At 51.9% G+C, this 18,743-nt stretch overlaps 2 protein-coding genes across 7 annotated transcripts in view; one reads left to right on the plus strand and one right to left on the minus strand.

Annotated features, from left to right (window-relative positions):
• The window catches only part of CDON (cell adhesion associated, oncogene regulated), a 100,492-nt gene extending 94,338 nt beyond the window's left edge, over positions 1 to 6,154 (plus strand). For 5 of the 6 annotated variants that reach the window (XM_053203908.1, XM_027036868.2, XM_015072228.3 and 2 more), the window contains exons 19-20: positions 276 to 550; positions 2,306 to 6,154. In XM_053203908.1, the coding sequence (XP_053059883.1) occupies positions 276 to 550; positions 2,306 to 2,457 (427 nt within the window). In that variant the 3' untranslated portion in view covers positions 2,458 to 6,154. The remainder of the gene's footprint in view (positions 1 to 275; positions 551 to 2,305) is intronic. The other variant, XM_053203909.1, reaches the window with a different exon arrangement.
• A 517-nt stretch (positions 6,155 to 6,671) lies between these two features.
• On the minus strand, positions 6,672 to 16,909 carry VSIG10L2 (V-set and immunoglobulin domain containing 10 like 2). Its single transcript, XM_027036871.2, has 12 exons — positions 16,712 to 16,909; positions 14,680 to 15,030; positions 14,134 to 14,409; positions 13,133 to 13,408; positions 12,299 to 12,547; positions 11,346 to 11,606; positions 9,685 to 9,975; positions 8,735 to 9,031; positions 7,958 to 8,080; positions 7,639 to 7,663; positions 7,452 to 7,504; positions 6,672 to 7,306 (listed from the first exon to the last, which is right to left on the minus strand). Exons 1-12 carry the CDS (start codon positions 16,791 to 16,793, stop codon positions 7,209 to 7,211), a joined length of 2,382 nt encoding a protein of 793 aa, XP_026892672.2. The 5' UTR covers positions 16,794 to 16,909; the 3' UTR covers positions 6,672 to 7,208.
• Positions 16,910 to 18,743: the final 1,834 nt, after the last annotated feature.

Raw genomic sequence — 18,743 nt, forward strand, 5'->3', positions numbered from 1 at the left:
TGACAGAGGACCAAGGCAAAGGAAGCCTGTGAGATTGGTCATCCTATATGGCTTTATTCTTAAGTGGTGCAGTCTCCTGCTGTATTCCACTTTAACTGCAATTTCTGAGTTCTTGATCTTGCAAATCAGAGTGAATCATTGCGTTATTTGTAAGCACTGATCTTTCTTAATGAGAGTCTGTGATTACAAAACACCAAATGGTATTTCAACGTAAGTGTATTTTAACGATTGATCCCTGAAGGCACAATTCTGTTTCTTTTGGTTGTATTTTGTAGGTGTTTCACCAAAACCAGCAGCACTTTCAGCAGCAGCCCCCTTCCTGTGGTCCCAGTGGTAGCACCTTATCCTCACGATGGCTTGGAAATGAAGCCCCTCAGTCACATGAAGGTGCCCGTATGTCTGGCTTCCACAGCCCCCGACTGTAGCCAGTCACCTGAGGAGAGCTTCAAAGATGACACGGCACCAAGACCTGCTCAGCATACTTGCTGTCAGGACAATAGAAATGACATCGACATTGAGTGCACAGAAGATACAGCAGAGTTCAGCAGAGGTACCGGGAGCCATTAGCAATCTCAAGTTTCATGTGCAAATACTGTTCACATAATCTAAAACAATTTTCCCCTCATACGGTTGTTTTTAGAATGCACAGAATAAGCTGTTCCCAGATCTGTCTTCTATAGTTTACAAAAATACAAGAGTTCACATAAGTCATTTGCAAGAAGAATGGAAATGGGGGGAAAGGGATCGTTTCTGCGTCTTTCCATGTTTGTGAAAATTGGAGTGCTCTATCCCACTGGTGTGTGTTGGGGGGAAAATCCCATCATAATTTCAGAGTACATAACGGGCTCACTCCTTTTCTCACACGTGTAAAATATAGTTACAGCAATTTCTCTGTCTAGTTAGACAACATATTATCTGGTAGCAGAATTGTGTATGTTAATTTAATGCATTTCCCCATACATTTCCCAGGGTATAGTCAGAAACCATTCTATCCCTACTAGAAAAATAAAAGGTTCTTAGTAATGCCATCGATCCAGTCATATTTGATAGCTTAGGGACAGAATCACTGTGTGTAAAGATGCTTTTAATAATTTCAAACCATCCGTGATACAAACATAAAAATGATAAACATGTGAAAAATGTTTCCCAAGTTCCATTAAACTACGTGCTTTAAGAAAAAAGAAAGAAAAAAGAAATCTAAGTTTCAAGCTAGTCTTCAGTTACTTAAGACCTATATGAAGGAAGTTGCTTTTTTCTGTGATCAGCTCACATATTTCTTAAATAGTAGGTGGGGTTAGTGGGTACTTCAAAAAAGTTGACGATACAGGGAATTCTGTGAAATTCTGTTATCCACATCCTTCAGCTCAGGCTGTTAATCCCATTACATTTTGGAGAATAAGTCCAAATAGGCTTTGATTCAGTTTGTACCTGAACAGTAGACTTGTGGGGCAATGCATTTTGTGATCATGGGCCTCTTTTACATTTGCATTAATTCTGGAGTTGTAGCCTTTCTTTTCTTTCTTTCTTTCTTTCTTTCTTTCTTTCTTTCTTTCTTTCTTTCTTTCTTTCTTTCTAAATGTTTATATATTTTATTTAGTTTTGAGGTGGAGGGGATTGAGAGAGAGAGAGAGAGAGAGAGAGAGAGAAAATATCTCAAGCAGGCTCCACGCTATCAGTGTGGGACCCTATGTGGGGCTCAAACCCACAAACTGTAGATCATGATCTGAGCTGAAATCAAGAGTCAGATGCTTAACTGATGGAGCCACCAGGCACCCCTGTAGCCTTTCTTTATTATTTTTTTTTTTGTAGCCTTCCTTTAAAAAGAATTTTTTTTTTGAATGTTTGTTTATTTTTGAGAGAGACCCCATGCAAGCAGGGGAGGGGCAGAGAGAGAGGGAGACACAGAATCTGAAGCAGGCTCCAGGCTCTGAGCTGTCAGCACAGAGCCCAACGTGGGGCTCGAACTCAGGAACCATGAGATCTCAGGTCACACCTGAGCCGAAGTCAGATGCTTAACCTACTGAGCCACCCAGGCGCCCCTGTAGCCTTTCTTTAAAGTGGTTATTTGCAGGGTTTTAAGGGGTTTTTGCTTTTAGCCCTCAGGTGAATTGTACAACTGTCCATGAGAGCTCAGCTTTATTTTAGATCTTTGAAACCTACTTCCTCTCTCAAAGTCAAACTCAACACAACTGGCTCTACTCTTGCTCATGATTCTTTCTTTATTGATCAAAGTAATATTTTTAGACTGTGTTGTGAAAATCAGCTTTATGATTTCCTAATGCTCCCAAACCTTTGTGTTTTTCAGGAGACAGCTGTGTCCATTCAGAAACAGAGAACAAAATTTTAAGTTGGAATCCTCTTATTTTGCCACATGGGTCGAAGGACTGTACTGAAAAGACAGCGTGGTCTCCTCTAGACAGCCTTTCAGGGGTCCTTCAGCAACCCCAAGAAACCTGAGGATGTGCGTACGACTGGTCATGCTCCCACTTCAAGCCAGTACCTGCACAAAACAGGCCTGGGGATGGACTGTGTGAAGGACATTCATTCAAATCAGAGAAAATCGTTATTTATTTTTTGTAGTAGTAATGTCATATGAATGTATCTTAAATGGTGTGCCCTTTTTTATTATTTATGCCTTAACAATTCCTATTCCTCCCTCCCCCTCAGTAGCAAACCTAGTTTTGCATAGTTTTCAATCATCTGAGAGCAGTGGTATCATTCCATGGTTCCGAGAACATCAGTGACCAGAAGAGCTCCTCTTGCAAGGATCCAGCCTGTTGGCCGATACGGCTTGAGAGGGAACTGATCTGGCTGTTCGAAGTTTTCAGATGGAAAGCTGGCTTTTGATCCTGTGTTTATTATTATTGAGAACATTTGAAATCACCCTCAGCTGTCACCTAGTGTTTATGATAGCAGGTCTCTTTTGAATTTTAGGAGTGCCTTCCACAGAAGTGATAAGGGACCTGTTGACTGCACATGGGCACAACTTATGTTCCGTTTTCTAGACACTAGTGACAAAGTGTCATGAACATGGTTTGAGGTTAAGGTCTGTGGGGTTATTGCATTTTGCAGAGAGGGAACCAGGGCCAGAGAGAAAAATGAATGTCCTCAGGTCCCACTACCTTAAAATTGGATTGGTTTATAAAATCATCACTGTGGGGCTCTTCCTGACTGTTCTGAGAGTAGGAACAACATAAGTTTAAAGTGGCGACTTGAAAAGAAAGACCCACATTGTGCTCCCGGTGTCATGCCACCCGAAAATTATTATTTTCCAGCTTCCAACATGGGCAATGCTTGGAAGACGTGAATGTCAGAAAAGATTTAATTTGGAGGGAAAGGGGTATGGTCTGAAATTTCCTGACTTTTTTCAGAATGTCGTCATTGTAAACAGGCACCTGAAGCTTCGGTTAGCAGAGCTCATAAATCACAGTTACTGCTCCCTCTGAGTGACGAGGACATTTGCAGCTGCCTTTGGAAGGCTTTTCTTCTCCACATCTAAAAAAAAGAAACAAAAGCTCACAAAAAAACACTACTACTATTTAATAGCTATTTTAATAGCTTTTGAGTCAAGCTTTAATGGATCACTGCTTATTTTTGGATTGTGCATCCCTTGGGGGGAAAAAAAAACAAAATGATTCTCTTTATGTAGAGTCAAACAGTTTCAGCATAAATGAAAAAAGCTTCTTTCCCAAAAATTGCAGTGAAATAGACTAGAATACTATGTTAATCAACTGTTTATGTAAATGCATCAATATTCCCTTACATATGTCTATATATTTTATAAATAGAGCTGTTAGCGAAATAACGCTGTTTGAGCTGGGTCACTATGCGAGAATGTCTTCGAGTGGAATGTAGTGAATATAATTTCAGGGTCCGGTATTAGGGGTGCTGTAGAATCAAATTCTGCATTCCAGATGTCCATACCTATAGTATGCTGGATTTATGCTTCATGTGGTGTAGATACAATTGGCTTTGGAGGGGGATATCTGCATCCCTTCTGTGATTAGCAAAGGACGGAGTCCTAGTGCACAGAATATGAAAACATGCCCTGTGTTTGCCCACCAACTCACAGCCATGCGGTCACAAAGGGAGTATGAGAAAACTGGGAGTAAATGTTCGTAGGCAGTCATTTTGATTCAGGAAACAGAGGTATATTAGCATGAGCCTTAGGTCATAAACTGCTTTTAAAGATTGAGTTTGAATATGGGATTTGTCCACCCGGTAGAGGAGACAACTTTTACCTTTAGGGCAAACTCATTGTGGACTGCTTTATTTATATTATTAGTAACGCTGTTTTAAGTGTTATCCCTTTTATTGTATTTTATTTATTAAAAAAATGCCTTTATATATTGAGACATAAATATAAATATAAATATATAAATACATATATATATACAGTTGCCTTACTGTTCAGGAGTTCTGCATTCTCCCTGACCTTGAGTTATTCTGAACTTGTATGACCTGCACAGTCAACCAGCAACCGTCCTGCCTGCTGTCGGCTTCCCCGGGAAGTCCGAGGACATAGCACAGGGTGGGAGATGGCCCTAACATTTGTGGAGTAGCTGCGCTGGACCAGGCACCGTGCTCAGTGCTGGCCTCTGCTATCTCGTTAACCCTCACAGCAAATCTGCAACATAGCCAGTCACCCACCACAGAACCTGAACTTTAGCCCAATTTATCTGGAGCCGTAATCTGGGCTCCTTCCATTTTTTTCCATACCGCTTTCCAAAAGCATGTGGTTCCCTCTTTCGATGGAACCGGTCCAGTTCTGTATGCTCTCCTCCCCTGCCGCATGGTGCCTCCGATGCCCTGACCCCACAGCCTGAGAAGCTGTGCTCGGTCCTGCAGGGGCAGAGCTGCGTGCTCTGGGTCTTTCCAGAGTCCCTGTTTCTCCCCAGGACACCCCTCACCTCTTCCTACACCCCCCCCCCCCCCCCCCGCCCCGCCAGGGAATGTGATCTTCCCTCGGCTTAGTGAGCATCTCACTGGTCAGGCCTCTTCATGTGCCTTCTCGTCTTAGAATTCTCTGTGGTTCTTTGTTTTAGCATCAAACTTCCCCCGCTCCTGTCGTATCGGTTCACTATCTCCTTTTTTTCCATCACGTACCGATAGTCTGGTGATGGGTGCCGTACAGGATGTAAGCGAAATTGCAATGTTTTCAGCCTTTTGAAGTGGTCTTTTAGGAAAGCATTTCTGGGTTGTGTTTATGTTGAGTGAGTCTGTGAACACCAATACGTCTGTATCAGGCCGACCGTGTCGCAACGATCATTCCAGATACAGTACTGCAAAGAGCTTAATTTCAGAACTGAATTTCACCTGTGTTGCCCTTTTACAGCAATGACTTTGAGATGCATGTCTTTGTATCATATTGAAAAGTGTGTTTTTATTTTCCTTCAAGTTGTAATATTCTGTTTGGAACTGTACATATTTTAAGTGATGTAGCTTTGACAGGTTTTATCTGGTTGATACGACTTTATATTAAAAAGGGAATGCTGCTTTCCTGTAGAGTAGCACGTGAAAATGGGGATCCTGAGATACTCCCTGTTTGTATAAAGCTGCTTATAGCTTGTGATGGGGGTGGGTGGGTGTATGTCTTACTCTGAAATTCTTTGGAACCTCCATCCCTGTCCTCCCCTGAAAATCCCTGTGTGCGCCCCAGAGCCAAGCGAGTTAATCCCTCCTGTTCTGACCGAAGAGATCCAGGCCCTGAAGGAACAGGATCTAGGACAACAAGAGTTTTATGAGGAGGCTGGGAAAATGCCTGAGCCAAAGAGCTGTGTGGAAGGAGGCAGACCGCCTGCGGGGGTTGGGGGGGAAACTCAGTATCTCTTTGGAAGGAAGACAGGAGGGAGGGAGAGGAACGCGGGGAGGAGAGTGGTCTGTGTTTACCATTAACTTGCAGCTACATCGGTGTGAACCCCTGGGTAGACAGCTCGCCTCCTCAAGGCGCAGCCCTAACAAGTCAAAGTGTCTGGGCTGTGGTGACCAGAGAGCCAGAGGGTCTTTGGCATGGGGTGGGGCCTTGTTCTGGTTTATTCCCCATGTTGAAATAAGCCTTCTTTAAACCTTAGCTCCAGTCCTGAGAGCCTTGAGAGAACTTGAAATCCCTTTTCTAATAAAGTCCAAGTCTGTGAGAACCTGAGAAGCAACTTAAGTTTCTGTCCGTCTCCTGTCTCCTTCCAGGCGCCACTTTCCTTATTCCTGGCAAGATCATCCCTTGGCTCTCTTGCTGTTTCTTCTCATCCGAGTCCCCTGCGGAGGCAGCTCTGACTCCTGACTCTTGTAGCCCAGTTGAACAAGCATTCGTTTGTGTTTCCCCCAGATTTCAGACACACGCACACGCACGCTGGAGCCAGTGAGTCATGCTGGCAGCTGACAGGGTACGACTCTGGAAGGTCCCCTGTCAGCCAGCATCCCCCGGGCCTGGTGGCAAGAAGCCGCATCTGGAATACCTCTGCTCTGTCGTGTCGGCACAGACTCCCGGAGTCTAGCGACTGTGTGTCCCTGTGACCACTGCAGACTCCGCGACACTCCTGCACCAAAGGTCGGAGACGGACAAAGACCCTGGCATTGGCACGTGGCTCCACTACCCCTCTGATTAAGCTGGTCCCATAACCGAAGTTTGCGTTCCTGGGGGAGGAATTTGAGATCTGGAAAGTAAGGAACTCCCAGAAGGGCACCTTCCTTGCTACAATTGGATGAAGGCAGCACACGCCTGCCTACAGGTCTTGCTTCCCATCTCCTAGCTTCCCCGCCAGTAGGAGAACCCGGCTGAAGCTGGGGCCGGCCTCTCCCTGTGGGAGTTGCAACTGAAATAAGCCTCCACCGGTGAGAGCATCACGTACGATTTATTTAGCAGTTTCTCGGTTCACAGGCTTCGTGCGCCAGCAGCTGGCTTGCTCGGCAGAGCGCCAGGCACCGTCCCCAGAACCATCCTTCTCCCCGGCCCTCGGACACCCGCCTGGTCTCTTCTCCAGTTGTGGGTCTTCCTCATCCTTCCACCTCCGGGTTCCACAAGCTGGGCCAGGACTCCTCTTGGAAGCAGGTCCTCCGGAGGCATGGCAGCCTTGTCCTGGTTGTGAAGGCTGGGTGTTCAAGGGGGTGGGGCAGCTGGGGTCTTCCCTTTCTTGGCTCTAGGGCCGACTACAATGAGGGATCTTTCCACTCCCACCTGTCCCTGTGCGTATTTGCACCTAACTCTTGGGGCCTCATGGGGTTGCAGTCACAGTGATGGTGACGTTAACTGGAGCATCCGTGGCTTCTTGCACAGGCTCCACACCTGGGGTGGCGGGTGGGGGTTCAATGCCTACCAAGGACAGACACAAGCAGAGGAGACCGATGCCTCGGGGGCATCCCTGCCTGTTCGCAGGACAAGAGACTGAGCCTCATGCATGAAACTCAGGACTGCTGTCCTTACACATGAGTGGTCCTTGGGACGGAAGCATGCTTACCTGCCTGTTCCTCAAGGCCTTCCCTCGACTCCCTATATTGATGACTTTGCTCCCTGAGGGTGAAGTGCGAGAGTGAAGTCAGTGACAGCCTCAGTTCCCCAGCCTTCCTTTCCAATTAGAGGAAAATCCCGACGCACAACTGCCCCCCCCCCGGCCCCACCCAGAAGGACAAGGGTTCTACACTCACATGGGAACAAGCAACCGACCAAGGCCTGTAGGAAGAAAAGAAAAGAAGAAGGGGTGTTAACTTGAGCAATCCACCACAGGTCCCTGGAGAGTAGCCCTCCCTTCCTTCGTCGGCCCTGTACTAGAGACTCGGGAGCATAGATGGGGATGGCCTCAGATGGCTGGGGTTGGAGCCCGGATGAACCACTAGCATTGAGGAGAAGTTACAGTTAAGGAAGAGCCTAGACTCTGCCCAGGGCAAGTCTGCGTCTCTCCTTGGATAGGTCTAGACCTGGCCACCTATGGACTCAAGCAACCCCGCCCTTCAGCCTTCCACTCACAGGGGACGGTCCCCGGGTGCCGGGCAGCATACTGGAACACCAATAGAGAGGCCACCGTTGCCACCACCACTCCTGTGCCCGCTGCACCCAGCACTGCTGGATAGGCGCTGAAGGGTGGATCCGCTGGGAGGGGAGAGCGCTGGTTACATGGCTTTGGTGCCACTACTGAAACGTGACAATGGCTTAGGGGGCGGCATGCAGGCAATGCCCTGCGGTGAGCAATCAAGAGCAAGACTTGACCCAGAGAATCTGTGAGTCAGGCCTTTCCCAAGGAAAGAGGTGCTCTGCCTGCTTTCGAGTCCCCAGCCAAGTCCCCCATTTGTGGCACTGAAGGCCACAGGCCAGTTATCTTGGAGCTTGGGGCCGAAGGGAAGGACACCAGGAAAAAAGGGAGTTTCCGGGAGGGAGACAGAGCAGCAAGAAGCTGAGAGCCCACCTGTGCCCCGGGAGGTGAGACTGAGGCACAGAGTTGGGCCCCTACCCTTCTCGAATCACCGGCATCCTGTGCCTCCCCCTTCCCTATTTCTCCGGATTCAAGCTGAACTGTGGCTCCTACCCCTAGGCCCGGGGCCTCCGGAGCCTCCCAGGGAGGGACGGGAAAGACGGCCGTGACTACCGCAGGGGAGGGTGGAGAAGAGGAAAGAGACCAGGAGACAGGACTTCAAGTGGGAGGGAGGCGGAGGAAAGGAGCAGGGGAGGCCCCGTGAGGACGAAAATGAAGCAGGGCTCGGTTTGGTGGAGAAAAGGTGAGTCCCTCCATGGCCCTAGCCCCGGCACCTGGTATCTTCACCTCAGAGGGATGTCCAGCCGTGTGGTGATTCAGAGCCAGGACGCGGAAGGCATAACGGACACCTGGGTCCAAGCCCCCCAGCCTCCGGCCCCTGCTCTCTGGCTCAATGTCACTGGCTGCTGTCTCCCAAGCCCCAGCTCCTGGGCTCGGGACACTGGCCCTCCGCTGCACCAGGAAGCCCGTCAGGTTCCCAGGGCCTTGGACGGCCCACTGCAGCTGCACCTCCCTCCGGTGTCTCCCGTACGTCAGGCGGCTGATGGTGACGTTGGGAGGAGCTGGGTATCCTGGGGGTGAGGGCGGGGACACATACGGCACCTGCACACCTATAACCACATATGTCGGTGTGCTTGCACCCCCAAATTGATTCCAATGTTGTTGAGAGAGAGCCAGGAGTGCGGCACCACACTGAGGTCTGTAGACCTGATCAGTCCTGTGTAATTTCAGTCTATGGTGCCCTAGTGTCGTCACCTACAAACTGAGGACGTTATTCTGACAGCATGGAGTGCTGCTGGCCTTTATTCAAGAGTGCATCAGGTTCATCAGGTTCATGTTCAACATAAGCCCGTCTGGGTTTGCGCTTTTGAGGGCCTGTCTGTGCCTGAGGAGTTAACGGGTCTAAATTTTGGAGCCAAGGGGGCACCTGGGTGGCTCAGTCGGTTGGGCATCCGACGTCGGCTCAGGTCAGGATCTCGCGATTTGTGAGTTCAAGCCCCACGTCAGGCTCTGTGCTGACAGCTCAGAGCCTAGAGCCTCCTTCAGATTCTGTCTCCCTCTCTTTCTGCCCCTTCCCCCCCCTCTAAAAAATGAACATTAAAAACATTTTTTTTTTTTTTTTAATTTTGGAGCAGAGGATTCCTGCGTCTTTCCACCTGCAGGGTTACGGCTAGAGGTTTCCCCATGCCCCTCGCCACGCAAACACCCACTACCCCTCACTCACTCAGGACCTCCAACAGGACGCTCCGACTGCTGTTCCCTAAGGCGTTGCGAGCCACGCACTGGTAGGCGCCCCTGTGGCGTGCTGGGTCAGCCTCCCGGATGCTAAGGTGGAGCTGGGCCCCCTCAGGGTGCAGCATGAATCCAGAAGGGCCAGCTTCCACTTGCTGTCGCTGGGGTCCCAGCCAGAGGAGCTGGACAGGTGGCGTGCCCCCCAGGAGGGCACACCCCAACCAGGCCTCTCCCCCTTCCAGCACGGACACCTGGGGCTTAGCCACTGCCACCTGTGGGGCTTCTGCAGGGACGGAGAGGGTAAGGCTGGAAGGTGTGCCCCGTGCCTGGGCTAGTGGGAAGGCTTGGGGGTAGTCCAGCAGTGGAGGGGATAGGGAGGGGAAACGGAGGAGAGACGGGGCCAGTGGAGTTGGTAGTGAAGCTTGTCTCGGGCCAGGCTGCTGCTTCTTCCAGGATCCCGTTCTATGCCAGAGTCCTACCACAATCTGGTTCCAGATTTCTTGACAATAGCAGTGTGCCTTCAGGCCCCAACTCTAGTCTCAGCTCCTATAGGTGGGGCCCCTGCCTTATTCACCCCTGTGTTAACCAGCTCCCTCCTAGTACCTGGCATGGGACCTCCTAATACCTCCCTAAATAGCCCACCAGCTCCCACCCCCAGGGCACTGGGCTGGGCCCAGAGCAGATGCTTTTTCTGGACTGAGTCCTAAAGACCCAGAGTTTCAGGTGTCAGTGAATCTCCTAGGATAGAATTTCCAACCCCAAGACTGAGTAATAAGGGAGGGAAATATTCCCAGATGAGGGCCTTCTGAGAGCCCAGGGAGGCTGTCACCAAACCCCTGGAGACCAAGATGTAAATCATTTTGTGCGAACTGCTATGTGAGACTGTGTGTTTTCTCACATTTTTCACTTCAGTATTTAACTCTTTTTCGCGGAGTTGGCAATAAAAAGGACTGGGAGGGCCAGATGAGGACAGAGAAGGAAACCAGACCAAAACAAATAGAAGCAGTGAGAGAGGAAGAGAGAGACCTCTGACACCTGAAACACTAATGCAAGGCAGGAATATAATCAGGCACCTCTCATGCAAATTGATGCAAATGAGGGAGGCAGAATCCCTCAGGCAAATGAAGGAGACAGACTCCCTCATGCAAATTGATGCAAATGAGGGAGACAGAATTCCCTCACCGGCTAGACAGGGTGCTGCCCAATAGCGGTAGCCCCTGGTCACACGGGACTGTTGCACACTTGAAAGGGGGCCAGACCACACTGAGATGGGTTGTAAGTAAATACACTGGATTTTGAGGACAGTAGAATAAGATACCTCATTCATAATTGTTTATTATTAAACATCGAAGTAATAATATGTTGAATATATTGAGTTCCATAAAATGTTTCTCTTATTTCTTTGTACTTTTTTTAAATGTAAAATTTTAAATTATATATACGGCTCACCTATTTTTATTGGGCAACACAGACCCAGACCAAACCCCCTGACTTTATGGATCGAAACAACTTGAGTTCTGGGAGGTGAGGTGACTCAGTCTCCTGACTCACTTTGCATCCAGCGCAGACACCCCCCCCAGAGGCCCTCATCACAATTCCAAAGGGCTGCTCTCCCACCTCAGCCCCAGAACCAAGCCACCAGCCCCTACTCACCCAGCAGGAGCCGGCAGTGGGGGTCAGGGACCCTGAGTGGGTGACTGCCCCTGCAGGTGAACTCTCGGCCAGCCAGATCGTCCTGGGTATGCAGGAGGTGGATGGCCAGTGAGGGGCTAGTGGTGCCCAGGGGTTGCTGCTGTCCATCCAGCCAGCTCAGCATGGCACGGGGCTCGCCTCCAGGCCACTCACAGCTCAGCATGATGAACTGGTCTCCAACTGTGGCTGTGGTCCAGCAGGTGGGGCTCCGGAGGGGTTCCCCTGGATAGGGAATAATGGCTCAGCCTGGCCCTACAGGAGGAGGAAGGGCTTGGTAGGCCTACTCCACCCCACCCCCCCTTCCTTCATTTATTGCTCACTCACTCATTCCTCCATTGACTCAGTAACTCGTTCATTCATTCATCATTATTGAGAGCTGGCCATGTACCAGAGAAATAGTGAGAACAGACACCAAGCAAACAATGACAATGTAATTTGATGAATGCTAGAGTACAGGTAGAAAGACAAACTTTGTGGGGCTTTAGGGAGAAGCACTTTGAAGACAGGATGGCATCTGAACTTGGTCTTGGGGGGTGGGTAAAAATCTCCAAAGCGGAGAGAAAGCTAAAGGCACATTTGAAGGCCAACATGCAATAGGGCGGTAGAAGTATAGTGTAAGGTCAATGACAGCCTGCTGACCCTGGAGGCTGGGAGACAGGAAGGCGTCACAGGGCTCCAAGCCCAAACTGCGGAGGACAGGGCAGTGTGGCTGGACGCCCGGCTGGAGTGGAGAGGAGGTTGGAAGCGAGAGTCAGAGCTGAGTGCTGCCCACCTCCTTGCTACATGGCAAGTCTTGGAGTTTGCGATCTGGAGCCGCATCCCAGGTCCCAGGGCTCCTCTAAGGCTCTCCCCTGGCTCCCACCCACGCCTCTGCCTGGAACACCCGAGCCCTGCTGTGTCCTATGTCCACTCACACAGCGTGATCCTGCAGAGGGCGGGCAGCGCCAGGGCTGGGTGCTCGCCGGCACAGGTGAAAACGCCGCCGTTAGGGAGCTGGGTGGTGCCACGACTCCAGGTGATATTGCTGAGAGCAGCAGGGCCAGTTCCCCAGGGCCCTTCCCACCGCAGCCGGGCAGCTGGAAGCCCCCCCTGCCAGGCGCAGACCAAGGTCACAGCCCCAAGGGTGGGAAGCGCAGAACAGGAGGGCTGCCCCTCAGGGGGATCTGGGCAGAGAAGTGGGTGAGGATGGGGCTGGACAGACTCCGCTGCCAGGGCACCGTGGCCCCCGGGCCCAGTTTAGAGGCCCGGAGGCCACAGGGTCAAGGGTAGGAGAAGGAGCGAGAAGTGGGTGGGAGGGAAACGACTCGATTTCTCTGAGGGGCTGGAGAGCAAAGAGCTGAGCTCTCAGGTCAGGGGCAAGAGCTGACGGGGTGAGCGGGAGTTCAGAGCCCCTGAGGAATCCCAGAGGCCCGTGGAAGCCCCCAGCGGGGAAGTTTCCCCATTGCCTCTTCTTTGCCACTGGGTGCTTTGCCTCACGGTCATTTCTCTACCCTTCTCTGTGCCTCAGTTCAGTCCCCAAGGCTGTGGGAAGAATCACTTGGGGATGAGGTTGACATAGGGTCAGGGGCTTCCTCTCTCCCTGTCCCTTCCCACAGCTTTCTCAGCCTGTCCCCCTGCTCTCCACCTCCTGACTCCCACACCTCCCTCCCCTACAACGTCTACACCGCTTTCCACAGGGCGCCTGGAGTCTGCCAGAACACAGGGCTGTGGTGGTCCTGGCTTTGAGCGGCCCCTTCCCCCACACTCACAGTAGATGGTGAGCCTGACGGTGGTCTGGCTGTGGGTGTCCAGGCGGCTGTTGTGGGCCAGGCAGGTGTACAGGCCTGTGTGGGCGCGGCTGGCGCTGGCGATGGTGTAGGCGGGCCCCACTTGGACCTGAGTGTGGTCGCGGAGCCACACGTAGTGACAAGGGGGGTTGGATGCAGCCCGGCAGCTCAGGGTCACCTCTTCCCCCTCGCCGGCCCAGAAACCCTCCTCGGTCAAGCCCAGTGGCTCCACCGTGATCACAGGATTGTCTGGACCATCTGGGGGACAAGGAAGACGCGTCACATCTCTCCAGTCTTCATGTAATCGTCTCCGAACTCCTGACTCACTCATGTAATCGTCACCGAACTCACCAAAAAGCTCGTACTATGGACCTACTATGTCAACCACTGGGCTAGGCCCCCGAGGAGCTCAGAGTCTGCGGGCCATAGGCACCATCCAGTGTAGGTGTTCAGGGTCCGTGGAGGCAATCACCCTAGGCTGTGGGAGGCTTCCCTGAGGGACTGAGTTTGGGGTACGACAAGAGTTGGCTAGGCAGGAGGGGGGTGCCAACCTTCCCAGTTTGCCCAGGATGGAGGAGCTTCTTGGGACTGGGACCGTTGGCCTTTGACTTGGTCCAACTTGGACCAATTTGGACCAACTTGCTGCCCTCTCTCCCTATTGTGTCCCTCCTCCCTGTTTCCTCAGGGTTCAGTTGGTCCCGAGAGACCTTCAGGTTCAGCCCAGAGGCAGGCTCTGTGGGCCATCCCCTTTACCGTAAATATGCGTAAAATTGTGACTCTGAACGTACGCCCATTTTCCTGGGAAGGGGGCCCATGAGCTTGAAAAGGTTAAAACCCCTGTCCTAGACCTGTATTTTGTACCAGCGGGCCCAGTGCCCTGATGTTCTTGCCTCCTGGCCCTCCTGATGGCCCTGAGGTGTGGCAGGAGGCAGAGTGCAGAGTGCAGACCACGTGCCCACCCTCCCCCCACCGATCTGACTCACAGACGACATCGAGGAAGTTTCCATCACTGCTCAGCCGGTTGACGGCGTTGCGGGCACTGCACGCGTACCAGCCCAGGTGCGTCCTGTTGACTGGGTCCAGCTGAAGCAGTTGCCCTGTGACCTCCACCAGGTCCTCCTCAGGGCCTCGAGGTGCCTGATGTCTCCAGGCAAAAGTCACAGGCTCTGTGCCCTCCCGTACTGCACATGTGGCCACCACGGAGGTCCCCTCCACTGGGGATGGGTCACTCAGTCTCACCTGAGGCTTTGATACGGGCACTGGCCAGGGGAAGGAGAGGCCTTGTGTTTGTTATCACAGACCCAGGCCATGCCTGGCTGTGTCTCACGGCTCAGCCCTTGCTGGCTGGGGGTTGGCCTGCCCATGGGGCCCTGACCATCCCTTTCCTAGGACCCCAGGTTTTCTCGCCCCCCCGGAGGCAAGGACCGGTGGAACCTGGGCCCGCCCCAATGCAATGAGAAGCAGATGCAAATAGAGGCTAAAAAGCATGCAGAGCAACCCAGGTCACCCGTCCCAGCTAGACTCCTCACCCAGCACGGCCAGAGTGAGGTAGGAGTAGGTGGTGTGGAGCTGGCCACCGGCCGCGTGCAGGGCCTGGCACAGGAAGTGGCCACGGGCGCCCTCCCGCAGCTCCTGAAGCACCAGGCTGCTGTTCCAAAGACTCACGGCCCCCAGCGCGGAGGCCCCGGCCTCCACCTTGGACTCTGCTCCATTGGTGACAGCCACAGGTCGGGGAATCAGCGAGCCCAGGGGAGTGAAGCTCCAGAAGACCACCAGGGGGGCAGGCCCAGAGCCACAGGCCAGCTCCACAGAGCCGCCCCGCACTCCTTGAATGGCTGTGGCCTCCTCGTCAGGGGCTCTGCGTGTCAAGTGGGGCTGCCCTACGGACAGAGTGGGAATTCAGGACATCTGGGCTGTGCTGGGCTCTCCTTCCTCCCCTCCTCGGGCCCTTCGTCCTTCTCCTCCTTGGAGTTAGTGGGGAAGTGACAGTGTCTGAGGGAGCTTTGGAGTTTCCTGTCTGGCCGTGCCAGAGCAGGCAGCCTGGGGGAGTCCTTGCCTGAGATCAGGGAACAGACTGGAGCTGAGGTTCCCATCCCCAGGTGCCGGCAGACCACTGTGGAAGACTGATAAAAATACATATTCCTGGGCCTCATCTCAGACCACCGACTCAGAATCCCCAGGCATCAGGGCCCAGGAATCTGTATTTTTAACAAACATCTAGAAGTCAGTCTGATGATCAGCCCGAGATGGGAGATCTACACGGCCACTGGTAATCGAGGCTGTGGGGGTCTCTGTGTAAAGATTCCAGGGGGATTCCAGACCCACTACAGCAAAGGGAAGATGACCCCAGCCTGCCATCAGCCCATCCAGCACGTATGCATCAACTGCTAATTACAGAGTACCTGCTCTGTACCAGGCACCAGGGTTACAAGGACAGATGAGCCACCCCAACCCGGTTCTCATGGATCTTTCAGTCTATCGGGGAGTCTGACATTAAACAGCCATCACAGAGTAAGGCTGTCAACGGGTGTTTTTTTTCTGCTCAGGACCTAGTACAGAGCCCCAGCATCTGCCTGAGGACCATGTTCTCCTGTCTCCTGTGGCCAAATAATGATACTGTGCTGGGCTTTGGCACGTGTGGATGATGATAGCACCTCAGAAGACAAGCAAGGCACAGAATACCTGCTGACCTTGACTGTAACGATAATAGCATCCCCTGAGACTCTGAAGCACGAAATCACGGTCTAAAAACACATGGCAGGTGGTAGAGCTGGGATTGGAGCCTGGCTCCCAATCTCAGACTCTTTCCACAGCTGCCAACTTCTCCAGCCAGAAGAGAAGACAGGCACGGAGCTGGAGGGAAGGGATCAAGGGCCAAATTCTGCTCTTCACTTGAGCAAGAAGCAAAACAACCCAGAAACTGGTTCTTCCCAACCCTGTGGACACTGCTGTGGCCCCAGCTACCAGCGTCTCTCACCTAGCCTATCTCCAGATGCTCTCAGCTCCCAGGAAACCATCTGTCTTGAAGGGAATGTTTGGGGGGGGGGGGGTGTGCCTGGGTGGCTCAGTTAGTTAAGCGTCTGGCTCAGGTCACGGTCTCGTGGTCTGTGAGTTCGAGACTCGCATCCGGCTCTCTGCTGACAGCTCAGAGCCTGGAGCCTGCTTTGGATCCTGTGACTCCCCCTCTCTCTGCCCCTCCCAGCTCATGATCTGTCTCTCTCAAAAATAAACAAACATTTAAAAAATTAAAAAATAAAGCGGGGGGCGGGGGGAACATTTGGAAGCCCAGATCTGACCATGTCGCTCCATGCTTACAACCCGACAGTGGCCCTCAGGATAACCCCAGACTTCTGAAGGTGTTCCGGCCCTGCCTCCCCCACTCCTGGCACATAGCGGTCGCTCAGGGAGAGCTGGTTAAGGCCTAGCAGATGAACAAAGTGGATGGACTTGGCAGAATGGCCACAAAAGTGTAAAAGGGGGATCCCAAAGAAGAAAAGGAAGAAGTAATAGGATGTGAGGGGGGAATGGGCCCCCGTGAGGGGTGGTCTGAGTATCACTCACCCGAGGCCCCTCGATGCAGAAGGCAGAGGGGTGTCAGCAGCAGGAGACTGAGTGGTTTGTGCAGAGCCCTCTGACGCACCATGGTCTCATCTCCCTGGGTGGCTGTCCATGCGGGGCTCCTGCCTGACTCTCGGGAGCTCTCTCTCCAGAGCAAAGCCCAGCCCTGGAAAGATTGGGGGTCTGGCTCGGGTGGCCAACCTCAGCCTTCCGACACCACCATCCCGCTCTCCTGTTACCCTCACTGTCCCAATGACAAGTGAATTATTTACCAGATGATTCACTCCATCCATAATGCAGAGATGGGAGGGCAAGACCTAGCTGGGGCACACACCTCGGGGACAGCCCTGAGCTCCCCTGGCATTTCCATTTCAATGAGAGTATAACGTTAGAGAGTCGCTGAGCATAAAGTTGAAAACAGCCCAACCACATCAAGTGCAAGCACCTGCCAGGCACAAGCCCCCCGTATGCAGCCCTCCGGACCTCAGGGACAAGGACATCAAAACACGTCATTGAATGCTTTTTGTCCCCCCTTGTGTTTTCCTCCTGTTTTGTTGGGAGAAGCTGGTAGAGGGCTGGAAGGAGCTCAGGAGTCCAACACAACGCCAGAGTTCGGGTTTGACTGTTGAGCTATGACACTTCTGGAAATTTCTGAACCTCTCTGAGCTTTAGTTTCTTCGCAGATAAAGTGGGATAACACCTTTTTTCTAAGGCTATTGTGAATATCAGATAAAAACCTTATATTCACATACGGGGGGGCTTCTCGGGTGCTAGTAAATTCCTATTTCTTGACTTGGGTGGGGGTTACAGTTCATCAAACTATCCACGTACACAGGCACTCAAATACTTGGGTCAGGCGCCCAGCGTGTAGTTGGTGCTGTCCTTCACGCTCCCAGCTGGATCTGATCTATGAAGCACGGACCGGCTTTCCTGTTGCATAGCTGTCTCTGCCAGACAGCCTGACATGAGGTCAGTTTTCGGTCTTCTGGTGCAGGGTGAGGGATAGGGTGAGATTCCCGGACCCCAGTGGGATGGGGTATCTGGTGTCAGGTTCATCAGGGCTCGGCTGGGACAGAAGCCGTCAGAGCTGAGTGCCCCACAGGCTCCTCCTGGGCTCCAAGGTGCTCACCGGGGCACTCTCAGCTTCTCACTTGCCCCAGGCTAGTGGACAGACCCCTGTCCCACTTTCATTCAGTCATGGCCAAGGTCCTTCCATGCCCTCCTTTGGGTCATGAGCCTCTATTCCCTCCTAACTGGGCTTTGAACAGAATGACAGAGGGTCCCTGGGAGTCGGGCTCCCACAAAGCAGGGACGGCATGTTTTCCTGACACTACTGACGAGTCCGTATGGCTCACTCCTCTTGACCACCACCCCCCCCAAACTGGGAATATCTTAATGTTCCTTTGGGAGCAAAAGAAATTCTTTGGGATCTGGCATTGCTGTCCGCCTCAAGATGGCCACAGGCCCTGTCTTTAGAGAAAACATGAGCATCCAGACAGAGTGAATCAGGAAACCTTAAAGGATATTTGATCTTGCAGCAAGAATTTGTGCTGGCCTTGAAGTTAGCCAGAAGTTCCTCTTCTGCGTGTGGAATTGGCCCCTGCGGCCAGCCTTTTCTCACCCAGAGCCATCAAGGTCACAGAAGATGTTGGGAATGCAAGCTGGTGCAGCTACTCTGCAAAACAGTATGGAGGTTCCTCAAAAAACTAAAAATAGAACTACCTTACGACCCAGCAATTGCACTACTAGGCATTTATCCATGGGATACAGGTGTGCTGTTTCAAAGGGACACATGCACCCCAGTGTTTATAGCAGCACTGTCAACAATGGCCAAAGTATGGAAAGAGCCCAAATGTCCATCAATGGATGAATGGATAAAGAAGATGTGGTTTATATATACAATGGAGTATTACTCGGCAATCAAAAAGAATGAAATCTTGCCATTTGCAACTATGTGGATAGAACTGGATGGAACTGGTATTATGCTAAGTGAAATTAGTCAGAGAAAGACAAAAATCATATGACTTCACTCATA

This window comes from Acinonyx jubatus, chromosome D1 (assembly GCF_027475565.1).
Source record: "Acinonyx jubatus isolate Ajub_Pintada_27869175 chromosome D1, VMU_Ajub_asm_v1.0, whole genome shotgun sequence".
Lineage (NCBI taxonomy): Eukaryota > Metazoa > Chordata > Mammalia > Carnivora > Felidae > Acinonyx > Acinonyx jubatus.

Coding starts and splice junctions, on each gene's coding strand:
- VSIG10L2 (XM_027036871.2), bottom strand. CDS start 16,793: ATGGTGCGTCAGAGGGCTCTGCACAAACCACTCAGTCTCCTGCTGCTG. Junction 14,410..14,679: donor CCTCACTCTGGCCGTGCTGG/GTGAGGAGTCTA, acceptor TCCCCTGGCCAG/TGCCCGTATCAAAGCCTCAG. Junction 12,548..13,132: donor CGTCAGGCTCACCATCTACT/GTGAGTGTGGGG, acceptor TTCTCTGCCCAG/ATCCCCCTGAGGGGCAGCCC.